General features: G+C 47.3%; 1 protein-coding gene across 3 annotated transcripts in view; it reads left to right on the forward strand.

The window, feature by feature from the left end:
• The window catches only part of HK2 (hexokinase 2), a 67,970-nt gene that overhangs the window by 42,360 nt on the left and 12,110 nt on the right, over positions 1-13,500 (forward strand). For 2 of the 3 annotated variants that reach the window (XM_059079617.2, XM_067007375.1), the window contains exons 8-17: positions 720-875; positions 2,202-2,435; positions 3,572-3,876; positions 5,215-5,363; positions 5,619-5,738; positions 8,828-8,923; positions 9,372-9,471; positions 9,573-9,756; positions 11,060-11,215; positions 12,422-12,655. In XM_059079617.2, coding sequence (XP_058935600.1) covers positions 720-875; positions 2,202-2,435; positions 3,572-3,876; positions 5,215-5,363; positions 5,619-5,738; positions 8,828-8,923; positions 9,372-9,471; positions 9,573-9,756; positions 11,060-11,215; positions 12,422-12,655 — 1,734 coding nt within the window. The remainder of the gene's footprint in view (positions 1-719; positions 876-2,201; positions 2,436-3,571; positions 3,877-5,214; positions 5,364-5,618; positions 5,739-8,827; positions 8,924-9,371; positions 9,472-9,572; positions 9,757-11,059; positions 11,216-12,421; positions 12,656-13,500) is intronic. The other variant, XM_067007376.1, reaches the window with a different exon arrangement.

Raw genomic sequence — 13,500 nt, forward strand, 5'->3', positions numbered from 1 at the left:
CCATCCACACCCCTGCTCTGGGCCTCCTCTGAAGCCCTGCATAGATTAGTGCCCCAAGGCCCTGCGTGCCTCCTCTCTCTAGGATATAGATCCTTTCTAAGATACCAAGAAAGGGCCTTTTTTTTTTTGCTAGAAAGAATTGTAAGGGCTTGGTTTCTCCTGTCACATATCTAAGCCAGAAAGACGATCTTGTAAAGAAAACAGTGTCACCTAGTGTTGAAAAAATAAATTACACAACTGCCATCTCAGCTATCCTGTCACCTTCCTCCTAGGAAACTTCAAACATGTCTCACTCCCAGATTCCCAAGACCACCTGACACTTGGTACTCCTTCTCACCTGTCCCAACCTGTCCTTCTACTCTTGCCTCATCATCCTCCCAGCCCAGGTTATTTTCACAGTTTTCTCAGAAATCCACAAATGGCCTGCAAGGGGAGGGACAGTGTGAGGTGATGGGTTGCTGGCCCTGTGCCTCAAATTGAATCAGATTGACCTTTTTTTTTCCTCTTGTAAATAAATATTGAGGTTCTACATAAGGTTTCATTTTAAAAGAGCATTTCCTTGCTAGAGAAGGAAATACCATCACTTCTCTACACCTCTCACTCCTAGTCAGTGCCACACAAGTTAGTGCTTTATCCTACATCAGCCCCACATGTGTGCGTGTTGCTTCCACAAGGAAGTAGAAGCAGAGACTTAATTTTTTTGGTGTATCTCCCTGCAGATTTGAGAAGATGATCAGTGGAATGTATATGGGGGAGCTGGTGAGGCTTATCCTAGTGAGGATGGCCAAGGAGGAGCTGCTTTTTGGGGGGAAGCTCAGCCCTGAACTCCTCGCCACGGGCCACTTTGAGACCAAAGATGTTTCAGATATTGAAGGGTAAGCTTCGGGTCCTTCTCTGTTCACTCGGACCCCAGGAGGGTGGACAGGTGGCTGGGGAATGAGGAAGACGCACAGGCCCTTGACCCTTCAAATGTGGATGGCAGGAGGGTCTCACCGAGTGTGAGGCCTGGGCCTCACATGGCAGGCCTGTGGCTTGATGTCACTGGCCAGATAGTCTCCACTTTTGTCTGTTTTGAACGTGCTGACTACCAAAGTGACTCATGGTGCTGGGGACAGCTGGCCCCCATGCAGGGACTTGTGCTTTTGCACTTGTGCTCCTGCCTGGCCCAGGGACCTAAGCTTAATGCTGGAGGCTCCCTGTGGGTCCTTTAATGACTCACTTTCATCTACTTCCTTTCCCTTCTCCTGAAGCTCTGACATTTCATTCCCCATTGGTGATTTTCAAAAAGGGCTCTGTCCTGACCCCTGCTTCATAACAGAAAAATAGGTCCTTGGATGGCCGTGAGACTGACCCATTTATTTCCAAAAGGTAGGGCTGAGGCCTACCTACATCTTCACAGAGTGGCAGGAGTGGGAGTGAGGATGGCCTGGTTTTTGTTTTTCAGTTAACAATATCCAAAGGGTTGGGCCTGGTTTCCTGTCCTTGAGACTTTCCACTTGTCACTTGACGAGGCCTTGTCTTGGGGACCAGATGGTAGAGAGGAGGTGATTTTGGTGCTAAAGAGAGCAGTGAGACAGTTCAAATGACTTTGTTTTAAGTGGAATTCTTGAAGGAACTGTACCTACTTGTTAAAGTTGGGGGGGATGACAGTACTCATATTTGTGTGGCACTTAGTTCCCCTAAGAAGAGGGCTAATCTCATAGCATCAATCCTTTATCGCCGTTTTTAGATGCAAGGTAAAGCAGTGCTGACTCCATTGTGAAGTTCAATAGACTCTGACTGCCTAATAGAGAGAAAATAGGATGGGCTCCACAGCTGGGTTCCTGTGGTCGAGAAAGGCAAACTCACAACTCACACACACACAACTTGGTGCGTAAAGACCCAAGACCAGGGCCTTGTCCTCCCATAGGATGTGCGTGAGAAAAATTAGTTGTTCTCACTGGGGGAAAAATGGGCACCTGAAGTACTCTCTGTGTGTGTGTGTGTGTGGGGGGGAACTCAGCTTGTGCTTTCCTCTCCTCCTTAATCGCTGCTCCACCCCCCGACCCCCCATAGGTGGACAGAGCAGTGAGGTGGGTGTCTACCCTCCCTGGGACATAGTGTTTGCTGGAGCCGAGGGCTTTCTTTGTCGGCCCACATACCCCCCCACACACTGGCCACAGTGAGTGGACCCCTGCCCACACGCTGTTTCTGTTTCCCAGGGAGAAGGATGGCATCCGGAAGGCCCGTGAGATCCTGGTGCGGCTGGGCCTGGACCCGACACAGGAGGACTGTGTGGCCACTCACCGGGTCTGCCAGATCGTGTCCACACGCTCAGCCAGCCTGTGTGCGGCTACGCTGGCAGCTGTACTGCGGCGCATCAAGGAGAACAAGGGCGAGGAGCGGCTGCGCTCCACCATTGGGGTGGACGGCTCTGTCTACAAGAAGCATCCCCAGTGAGCCAGCATTCGGGGCCTCTGAGAGGCCTGACTCCACAGGAACCCTGTTTTGCACTGTGGGGTGGTGGAGATGGACCACAGAGTTGAGGTTCTTGTAGAATAAAAGCTCCCAGTGGGGCAAGCAGGAGCTGGGAGTGTGTTTTCCGTGGGGTGGGTGGAGGCTATTTCTGAAGGCTGCCAACTAGGGCTTTCCTCAGAGCTCTCCTGGCTTCTAGGGGCTTTTTTTCTGCACCGTCTTATTTCCAGCTTCTCTGGCTCACCTGGGTATTGATTTGATCCTGCTCTGCCCTCCATGTTTTGATCCCTTGGTCATAAGTGCTGAAATACTCAAATTTCAGTTGGGACCTGAAGGATTTCTCTCAATTGTGCCCACTTACTATCCCATCATTTTCACCTAATATGAGTGCCAGCCAGGTCAATGGGCCTTCATTAACTGAAGGTAGATATGGAAGGTCTCAGCCATTCCATTCCCTAGGCTCCTAGTCTAAAGCTCCAAAAACTTTAAAGTGCACACAAATTACTTGGGGATCTTGTTAAGAGGCAGATTCTGATTCAGAAGGTCTGGGTTCAGCCTGAGATCTTATATCTCTAACAGCCCCCAGCGATGCTGGTGGCCTATAGGCCACACTTGGAGTAGGCCCTGGAGACCATGGCTCCAAGCAGCCACCACATAAGAATTTCTTGCTGAACACAGCTGTTCAGACACCTCTAGGATTGTTGGCAGAAATGGACCAAAGAGAGGCCAAAGTCCAGAAAAGCATTTTGACTTTTTCCTTTTTGGGTCTTTCATAGGCTGCATCTAATGAAATGAAGGATGAAACATGAATAGTAGTTGGTGTCAGAATCACCTGAGGCTGATAAGTTGGGCAAAGGAACTGTGGCCTATGGGAAGGGGGTCTTCTGTGAGTGCATGCAGGTGACACTGGTTTCCCAGAAGGCCACCCTTCCTTTTATCAGGGTGGTCGCAGTTGAGTATCTGAGCTTTTATACAGTGACCCTTAACTTGGGAAAGAGTTAGGGAGAGGATGTTTAGGGTGTCATTTGGGCTGAGGTGGTGAGCTACTGCCACGACCATTTGTACCATTGACTCTAACTGTGGACACCCACCTCTTACCCCACATCTGTGACTGCAGTTTTGCCAAGCGTCTTCACAAGACCGTGCGGCGCCTGGTGCCTGACTGTGACATCCGGTTCCTCCGCTCTGAGGATGGCAGTGGCAAGGGGGCAGCCATGGTGACAGCAGTGGCCTACCGGCTGGCCGATCAACACCGAGCCCGCCAGAAGACCCTGGAGCCTCTGAAGCTGAGCCGTGAGCAGCTGCTGGAGGTCAAGAGGAGGATGAAGGTAGAAATGGAGCGAGGTCTGAGCAAGGAGACTCACACCATTGCCCCCGTCAAGATGCTGCCCACCTATGTGTGTGCCACCCCTGATGGCACAGGTATGCGGCAGGGCTGCCACCCAGCTCACCACAGGGTTCAGTTGCTGTGGGAGGACTCCCTTAGCCTTAGCATTGGGTGTTCAGGCCAGATTGTTGGCCATGTTTCTTCAGTTATAGTACTGGGAAATTCTAGTGTTCAGTGGTCTCAACCAAGGCATTCCTCTGCTAAAACTGAATGGTGATAATAGTAAATACTTAATGAATGCTTACTATGTGTCAAATGCTTCTCTAAGCATTCTACACATATTAATTCATTTAATTTTTAACTGTTAACAGAGATTAGTAGTTAATTTTGTTTGTTAACAAGCTATTCCGTTTTGCACAAAACCTAGGCACAGAGAAATTAAGAAACCTGCCCAACTTCACACAGCTAGAAAAATGGCAGAGCTGGGATTCAAATCAGGAATTTTGGTTCCAGGGCTAGCTCTTATAAGGCCAGGGGTTGGCAAACTGAGGTCCATGAGCTAAATCTAACCCACTGCCTATTTCTGTAAATAAAGTTTTATTAGTACACAGCCACGCCCATTTGCCTACATGCTGCTTATGGCTGCTTTGCGCTACCATGGCCAAGTTGTATGGTTGCAGCAGGGACTATGGCTCATAAGGCCTAAAATGTTTACTGCCCAGCCCTTTACAGAAAAAGATTGCTGAACCCTGCTCTAGGTCTTGCAATCTAAGAAATGGAGGTCTTTTCCCAATTCAGAAAAATGATCATTGACCAGGCCAGTGTGGTACAGCTGGTACAGGTTCCAGAGCTGGAGACTGGGACTTGGTCCCAGCTCTACCATCTTCTGGCTGTGTGGCCCTGAGCACAGCCAGATCTCTCTCTTCCGTAGAGGGGAATGCAATGCCTCCCTCTTAGGGCTGCCTGAGGGTTGCATGGAAACTGTGTGTGACACACGTAGTGCGTTGTGACTGTCCTAAAAAGGAAGGTTTTCTCATTCTAGAAAAATTTCCCTTCAGTTTCCTTTAAAGAGTTGGACTCTGTTGTTCCTTCCATATTCTAGAACCTTCTATAAGGTGGCCTTTGATTTAGTACAAGTGGCATGTCTGGATATTTTGGAGTATACTGTATCACCATTTCTTTCCTGTGTTCTGGAGCTCTGGAGCTCATTGTGACTCCTGGGGCCCCACAACTTGAATTCATTTGAGAACCACTAAGGAGCCAGAAGGTTTCTGGCCCCAGGGATCTTATTTTCTTTATCATTAGGTGGAGCTCACAGTCCATCACCCTGAGGTTGTCCAGGGCCTCCTGGGAGAGCTCCCCATTAGGGGAAGGTATTTAGACTGTCACTGTCTCCAGCCCCAATGCACCATCTTCCTGGGCTTATTTTCCAGAGAAAGGTGACTTCCTGGCCTTGGACCTTGGGGGTACCAATTTCCGGGTCCTGCTGGTGCGCGTGCGGAATGGGAAGCGACGTGGAGTGGAGATGCACAACAAGATCTACTCTATCCCGCGGGAGGTCATGCATGGCACAGGGGATGAGGTGAGGCAGGGTGGCACCTCTGGGAGGGGACCCCAGGAGACACCCACTTCTCACCTAGGAGGACACTGCTTTCTCTGCTCACCCGTGGTCCTGGGGAGGGCTACATGGGCTAGGGCCCTGGGCTGGCCTTTGCTTAGGTGCGTGCCTGAGCTGGCATTTCTCCTGGGTGGAGACCTCGAGCTGGTGCTCAGACCCTGGTGGGGCAGCCCACCCGGGCCAGGGTTCCCCCTCTCAGAGCCCAATTTCTCCTTGCAGCTCTTTGACCACATCGTCCAGTGCATTGCCGACTTCCTTGAGTACATGGGCATGAAGGGCGTGTCCCTGCCTCTGGGTTTCACCTTCTCATTCCCCTGCCAGCAGAACAGCCTGGACGAGGTAATAGTGCTTTCCTGGAGGGCTCTCCTTTGGACTGTACTGACTCTGAACCAGCCAGAGTTTCGAGCAGGGGAGAATGCGGAGCTGAGAGGAAGAAAACAAGGGCATGAGTGACCAGTCATGGGGAAGGGCTTGTTGATGGGAATGAGCAAGTCAGAGCTGGTAGAGGTCAAGCAGGTAACAATCTTTGGGATAATTATGATGATGCCAATAATAGCAACAACTGACATTTTTAAAGCATTTTATGCGAGGTACTCCTAGGCTTCCTGTGTGCGTAATCTCATTTAACCCTTAGAGCAGCCATATAAGGTAGGTGTTTGTATTACACCCGTTTTGCAGAAAGGAAAACAATGTCTGCGGAGATGCCAGAAAGCTTGCAGGTCATATAGCTTGGGAGTGGCTAAGCCATGATTTCATTCGGGTTTCCTGACACCTGAGTCCATGCTGTCAATTATACTCAGCTGCTCCTGAGGCTCCTGTTTTGGGCTCAGGCCATTTCATTCCATCTCCCTTGGCTGCCCTGGTGTTTCTCTAGTGTCACCTTTGCTTTTCATTCCCTGTCAACTTGCCTCAGATGAATGAAGCAGGTTGTTGAAGAGCTGGTGCTCTCACATATTCTGGACATGGGTGTGTTGAAGTGTAGGAGAGCTGAGTAGGCAATGCCTAGGCTTACTCAGGGCAGATGGTTTGTATGTTAGATATCAGAATACTCTTATTTAAGCAGTTGTTTCTCTGTGTCCCAATCGGTGTTCTAGAAGCTTCCATGCTTGGTGGACATATGCTGTGGATGGAGTTACCAGGGTACAAAGGGCATGGTTCCTGATATAGGTGCTTACAAACAAACTGGACTGAGAAAGCAAGCTCAGAAAAGCAAGAGCTGCTCTTTGGAATGTGGCAGCAGTGGAATGATGAAGCCCTGAGAATGATGTTAATCTGAGCACATACCTGGAGGGCATGAGGAATACTTGGTCAGAAGAATGAATTGCTGAGGAAGAAAGGCAGGCAGGCCTGGCAGTATGGAGAAAGGCATGTAGGTGGGAACAGTCATAGGTACAGTGGGCTTGACCCAGTGGCGGGAAAAGGCTTGCGTTTCCAACAGGGTCCCTAGAACAGCAGGCCTTACGTTGCTCAGTTGAGTTTTGTAAATGCCTCCTACTCGTCCCTTCTGCGAGTTAAATTCACCACGTGCACTAGCACAGGTAAGGTTTTAGGAAGTCCCGCAATAAAAACCCTGCCTAATCCAGTATTTCCCAACATCTGTTAACATTTGTCCAGTGTTAGCTAGTCCGGTATCGCTTTTAGCTTTTCCAACTTCTTTGTCTCAGCATATTATTCTTTTCAGTGTCAATGCATTGGTTTTTAAAGCCTTCACATTTGCATCAATTTACCAAAAGGACTTATCAAATGTGTATAAATATTTATGTGATATTTAATGAAACATTGCTTATTATAACAGTCATTAAAAACAAACCAAGTTGTCCAACAGTTGGGAAATAGTTAAATCATGAGTCATTTCCTGCCTCATATCAGCAACTAGTTTTTTCAAGAAATTTCAATGATTTGGGAGAACACTGGTGGTAAGACTAAAAAAATATTTTTAAGAGAAGTATAATCTCTATAATATAGTAATATATGAAATGTGATTAATAGGAAGATAAAAACATAACATTCCAGTGTATATGCTTCCAGACTTTTCCTACTGAAATATTTTTAACAGACACTATCTTACTTTTCAAGTATAGCAACATGTATATATGTTTATATATTTATCTGGTGGCTCCCAAGGCATGTTAACTGTTTCTGTTAGTGCTTGAATAGTAAAATTCCAGGTCATTGTATTGGACTTTATACCGTATGTTCTAAATTTCTGTAAGGAGCATGTATTCAGTCTAGAACTGTGAAAACTAAGAACAAATGAAGCAGAAGCCGGGTTTTGTCTGTTGTTCTGTCTGTAAGCTGGATTCTGCTCTGCTGCGATCACCCTGTTGATGGGAAAAACAGCAGGTGCTGAGGTCCAGAGGCCTCAAGCTGCCTGGATTAGCTGGTGGCCACAGGCAGTTCTCCTCAGCTGTTGGGGCCTCTCCATGTCTTATTATTAAGGACCACCTGCAATAATGTAATTTGAACATTCTGTATGCTTGAAAGTGCCAAATACAAAATTTCATCAGAGACGTCAAGCTAATTTGTAGACAAGAAAATCAGGTGGAGATAAGCACGTAGTTGTTTGGATGTGGGTGTGTAAACCAGGCCACTGCTGAGATTGTACTTTGTTTTTCCGAATTTCCTGGGATCTGAACACAGCGGGACTTGTGAGACCAAACTCCTGGGCCATGAAATGCCAAGGTGGTTGGTATAAACAACCAAGCAAGTTGTGGAGAAACCATACAAAGGGGTGGATAGTGAGCACACAGCCCACTTATAAGTTCTGACCTCTCAGGAAGGGGGCCTGGGGGTCCTTGATGCTTGTTCCCTGATGGGCTGTGGCAGCAAAGAGGGAACCAGGGAACAGTGTATCAAACAGTCCCCTATTTTCAAAGCCACCATATATCTATCTGCTCCTGGAGGGCCCTTTGACACAGCGAAGGGTACTTGTTCACTTCGTACTAGAGTTTGAAAATTTAGAGACACAAACCTGCCCCTCTGTATGATGTACAGGGAAAACTGCTTTTCCCAGTGAAAGAAACAAGCGTATAGAACCTAGTTCCTTGGCAGGGGCAGTCGTATGGTGCTTATCAGCCCATCCATTGGAATTGGTGGACCTGGGGGTGAGTCCTCCTCTCTTCCAAGCTGTAGGCCTTGGGCAAGTTACTCCAGAGATACAGTTACCTGTAAAATGGGCATGATAATTATAAACATTTCACAAAAGTGCTGTGAGGATTAAATGTTGTAACACATGGGTTGTGCCTAGCCCAGTACCTGTTGCATAGTAGGCACTCCTAGTAGGTGAAACAGGTTTAGAATAATTTGTGGGTGAGATGATTGGTTTCTAAAGGGCATCACAACCATCACAACCTGTGAGGTTGTGAACTAGAAAATGACCCAGGAGCCCTTCTCTGATATCCACATCCCTGCCCATGTGTGATTTTTAGAGCATCCTCCTCAAGTGGACTAAAGGCTTCAAGGCATCTGGCTGCGAGGGCGAGGACGTGGTTACACTGCTGAAGGAAGCCATCCACCGGCGAGAGGTAGGAGAGGCGTGACGTGAGGCCCGCAGTGATCTGTGTGTTCAGAGCTGGGGGAAGTGTTAAGTGCAGTTGTGTTGGTCAAAGGGAGAGTTAACCTAGTCCTTCAGCAGTTGGTGAGTGTACACTGTGTGTCAAGCCCTGCTTTTGGCAACTGGGGATTCAGGAACGCCCGCAGAAAGCTCTTGTTATATAAACAAACCCATGAGCTAATGTCAGGTGCTCTTGAGCTATGAAGGAAAATGAAGTTGGGTGAGGACAGAGTGAGTGGGCTGGGGAAGGGCAGTCTTTTAAATAGCATAACCAGGGAAGGTCTCTGAAGAGGTGATATTTGAGCAGAGAAAATGAGCCCTGCCTTATAAGTTTTAGATACATTTAAATCTCCCTTGCAAGGGTCTGAAGGGAGAATATTGTGGTTCATTTGTGGATTGGGATCTGCTGTTGCTCTCAGGAGTTTGACCTGGATGTGGTTGCTGTGGTGAATGACACAGTTGGGACTATGATGACCTGTGGCTATGAAGACCCTCACTGTGAAGTTGGCCTCATTGTTGGTAAGGACTTGGGCTGTCCTTCCTGTGTGGGGACACACAGCCTAGGGTGGGAGGGTGGAAAGTGCAGAGTGAGGCCCTGACTGATATCTCTTGATTGGCAGGCACGGGCAGCAATGCCTGCTACATGGAGGAGATGCGGAATGTCGAGCTGGTGGAAGGGGAAGAGGGCCGGATGTGTGTCAACATGGAGTGGGGGGCCTTCGGGGACAATGGATGCCTAGATGACTTCCGCACAGAATTTGATGCAGCTGTGGATGAACTTTCCCTCAACCCTGGCAAACAGAGGTAGGTACCCAACTGCATGTAGGCCCTGGTATGTTCATCTCAGAGCTGAACAGTGATGAGTGATCAGGTCCTCCACAACAGCAAATCCTGGGACACTCATTCTCTTGAGATGTTAATAGAAGAGATTTCTTTGGAAAGGGCTTCTTGTCAAATACATCTGGAAAGTGCTGGGTTAAGTCCTTTTCCCCCTGCTGGACTGTGATGCTCTTGAAGTCCAGCTGGGAAAACAAATCACAACAGTTATGTTGCAAGGAGAATTTCATATAGGGAACTGGTCACACAGGTTTTAGAGGGATGAAAAGACAAAAAGGGGATGCTGAGGAGTAGTTAGTACATGTAGCAATCAGCTCCTACCCTGAGGACTAGGAGAACAGGTGGGAGAGAGTATTAAAACCTAGATCTGGAACTTGAGGAAAAACAGACAGTTGAACCACCTGCTGCCATCAGGGTGAAGAAGCATTGCTGGGGTGAGGCAGATAGGAATAGGAAGCAATAGGAGCAAACTTCTTTCTCCTCCATCCATCCAGTATATAGCACCCTCTACTGTCATACTGGACAAGGGGGTAGCCCCAGCATCACAAAGCCCCTGGTATGGTGGGATCCCATTAGGAAGAGGTTGCATGTAGTGTTTCCTAACTAGATTAATCAGGGACCATACTTCTGCAGAATATACTTTGCAAAATATCTGTTTATAGTAGAGGTCACAGGCTAAAATGCCTCCAGGGGCCAGGCAGGCAACATTAATGAAAGAAACAGGCTGGAGTAAGACAAGATTGAATGATGATGGGGTTTTGGTTGAAACTGAGAACATTGACTTTTTAAAGGCACTAGGTAGAGCCAGAAGACCCTCATCATGTTTTGTACTAGTGGCCAGAACAGGGGTCTCCAGCTGGCACTAGTTACTTGAGCAATAAGTGATTAGGCTGAAGAGAAAGCATGCTAAATTCTCAGCAACACAGGGGATTAAGACAGCATCTTACCCTTCTGGAAGTGTGGTGGGGTTTGGGTGTACGTTCCTCCTTGAGGAGTTGGGAATAAGCCTTGGAAGGGAAATGAAACCATAAAATTGGGTCAATCTCAGGGAAACCCCTTGGGCCTCAGGACACATTTTACCGAAGACTATGGGTCAGTATGTGTGGATGCCAGGAATCCTGCCCCAGTGAGTCAAATAGCATTTCCTTCCCACAAAGGGGAATCTGTATGTCCTCTACCTTCTAATGCAATGGGGGTGACTGAGCTGGTGTATCTCAGCACATCCCATCACCTTCCTTCTTAACCTCCATGAACATTACCTGCATTGCAGGTTCGAGAAAATGATCAGTGGCATGTACTTGGGCGAAATTGTTCGTAACATCCTCATCGATTTCACCAAACATGGGCTGCTCTTCCGTGGCCGCATCTCAGAGCGGCTCAAGACACGGGGAATCTTTGAAACCAAGTTCCTGTCTCAGATTGAGAGGTGAGAATTTAGGGCCTGGAATAAGATGGACTGTATATCCTCCTTTTCGTGGACAGACAAGCTGGGATTTCCACAGTTCAAGTAAGATCAGGGTGTGGCTTACATAAAGGTCAGTTTAGTAGCTCACATGTTTGTATATATATAGTGTTTTAAAGTACGTTATGAACAGTTGGCATTTTAAGGGAAAATATATAATATTCTCATGAAAAATCATGGTAAGCTGGATGAGCCTGTGCAAAGAAGTATTGTTGGGTTTTAGACCAATTTCAAAGGTAGAAAGAAATATAGCTGCTCATAGAATGTAAATTGGAATGCACGGAGGAATATAACCCACTAAAGCACTTATGCTTGGCAAAAGGATTCTTCTTCACTTCTGGCTGCAGTAATAAGGCAACCAGGATTGAGTAAGGTTGGCATGTCAGGCAATGCAGAAACATGCCTTGTGGCGGCTCGTTAAAGCAAAACCTTCTTCCTCCAGTCTAATGGTGGAGAAGTCTGCTCCAAATTAGAATACTGAATTTCAGAGCCTTTTAAAAATTAATGCTGTGTCATTATTACTCTCATGCATATAGGAAAACAGGAACTGGTTGGTGTACATGAGTGGGGCCCTAGGGCATCTGCACCAGTGAATAGAATATTGTTCTACTTTGCATGTCTGTTTATTTTCTTCTTATAGTTTTATTTATCTTTGTTTCATAAATAGTGCACGAGTAGATTTCAGACCACCCAGAGTGGGGGAGTAGAAATAGAACGGGCATTTAATGTTGGCGGGTGATGCTTGTCCTGCTGACCTGTGAACAATGAGAGGTTGGACAGGAAAGGGCTTTGCAACTGAAAACTGTCGCATATGAGCATCATCACTGTCTTTACTGTCAGTATTTCCAAATAAGTGGAATACATGGACAGTGAATTTCCCTTTGTTCTGAGTGTCAGTTTTGTAGCAGCAGTGCCCTACCTTGCCTGGGCAAAGTGGCATAAGGAGATGTTTCTTCGGGTTCTCTCTGTGAGGGCCAGTGAGACGAGCACTAGTTCCTGAACTGAGTTTGAGAATGGAACCACCTCTCAGGGGCAGTAGCTTTTACCCCCAGCTCTCGGAAGGCCAGGTCCCCCAAAACCACTTCTGATGAAGGAGCCAGGCCCCGGAGTGGCAGGCCACCAGGCCCTCTAGTTATGTGACTGACCACTCACTGTCTCCTCCTGGCCCAGTGACTGCCTGGCCCTGCTGCAGGTCCGCGCCATTCTGCACCACTTAGGGCTCGAGAGCACCTGTGATGACAGCATCATTGTCAAGGAGGTGTGCACTGTGGTGGCGCGGCGGGCAGCCCAGCTCTGTGGTGCAGGCATGGCCGCCGTGGTGGACAAAATACGAGAGAACCGTGGGCTGGACACCCTCAAAGTGACAGTGGGCGTGGACGGGACCCTCTACAAGCTACATCCTCAGTGAGTGCCTGATCTTCACTCTTCCTGCCCATCTTTCTCCCTCTTTCTCACCATTCTTCCCTTGCTTTCCTCTCTCTCTCTCTCTCTGTTTATTTTATGGCAAATTATCAGACATTCCAAAGAGTGTATATAATATATATATTATAGTTTAAAGATTAATAACTAGAAGTAGTTCTGTGTTTTACCACCCAGCTTGGAAGTCTCCTGTGAGCCCCTCCCAATTGCACCCTTCACCGCCCCCACCCCACCATGAGTGAGTGCTGTGGTGATTAAGTCTATTGCTTTCTTTTCCCCCTCCATATATCTATGTATGCATCTACATTGTTTAGTTTTACTTAATTTTGAACTTACCATATGATATCTTTTCTTTTGTGACTGGCTTTTCTCACACCACATTTATGGTTTTGAGATGCATCCACATTGAAGTCTGCAATCATAGTTAATCCATTTTCAAGGCTGTATAGCATACCTTTGAGTGACTATACTATAATTTATTCTAATGATGAATATATGGGTTATTTCTAGGTTTTGACTATTACAAGCAGTGCTCTTGTCACCATTCTAGTAAATGTATGCTGGAACTCTGGATCAAGATTTTTTTCTACAGTCTAGGGTAGGGGTTGGCAGATTATAACCACAAGTGTTTTTGTAACTAAAGTTTTCCTGGAATACAGCCATGCCCACTTGTATATGTGTTGTCTATGGCTGCTTTTGGCTATAACAGCAGACCATATGACCTACAGAGCTCAAAATACCTATCGTCTGGCCCTCTGTAGAAGAAGTTTTCCACCCTCACCCGTGGTATGGAAGTACTGAGTTCCCTTTTCTTTTTACTCTTTTTCCTG

The sequence above is a fragment of the Kogia breviceps genome, chromosome 11, assembly GCF_026419965.1.
Source record: "Kogia breviceps isolate mKogBre1 chromosome 11, mKogBre1 haplotype 1, whole genome shotgun sequence".
Classification (NCBI taxonomy): domain Eukaryota; kingdom Metazoa; phylum Chordata; class Mammalia; order Artiodactyla; family Physeteridae; genus Kogia; species Kogia breviceps.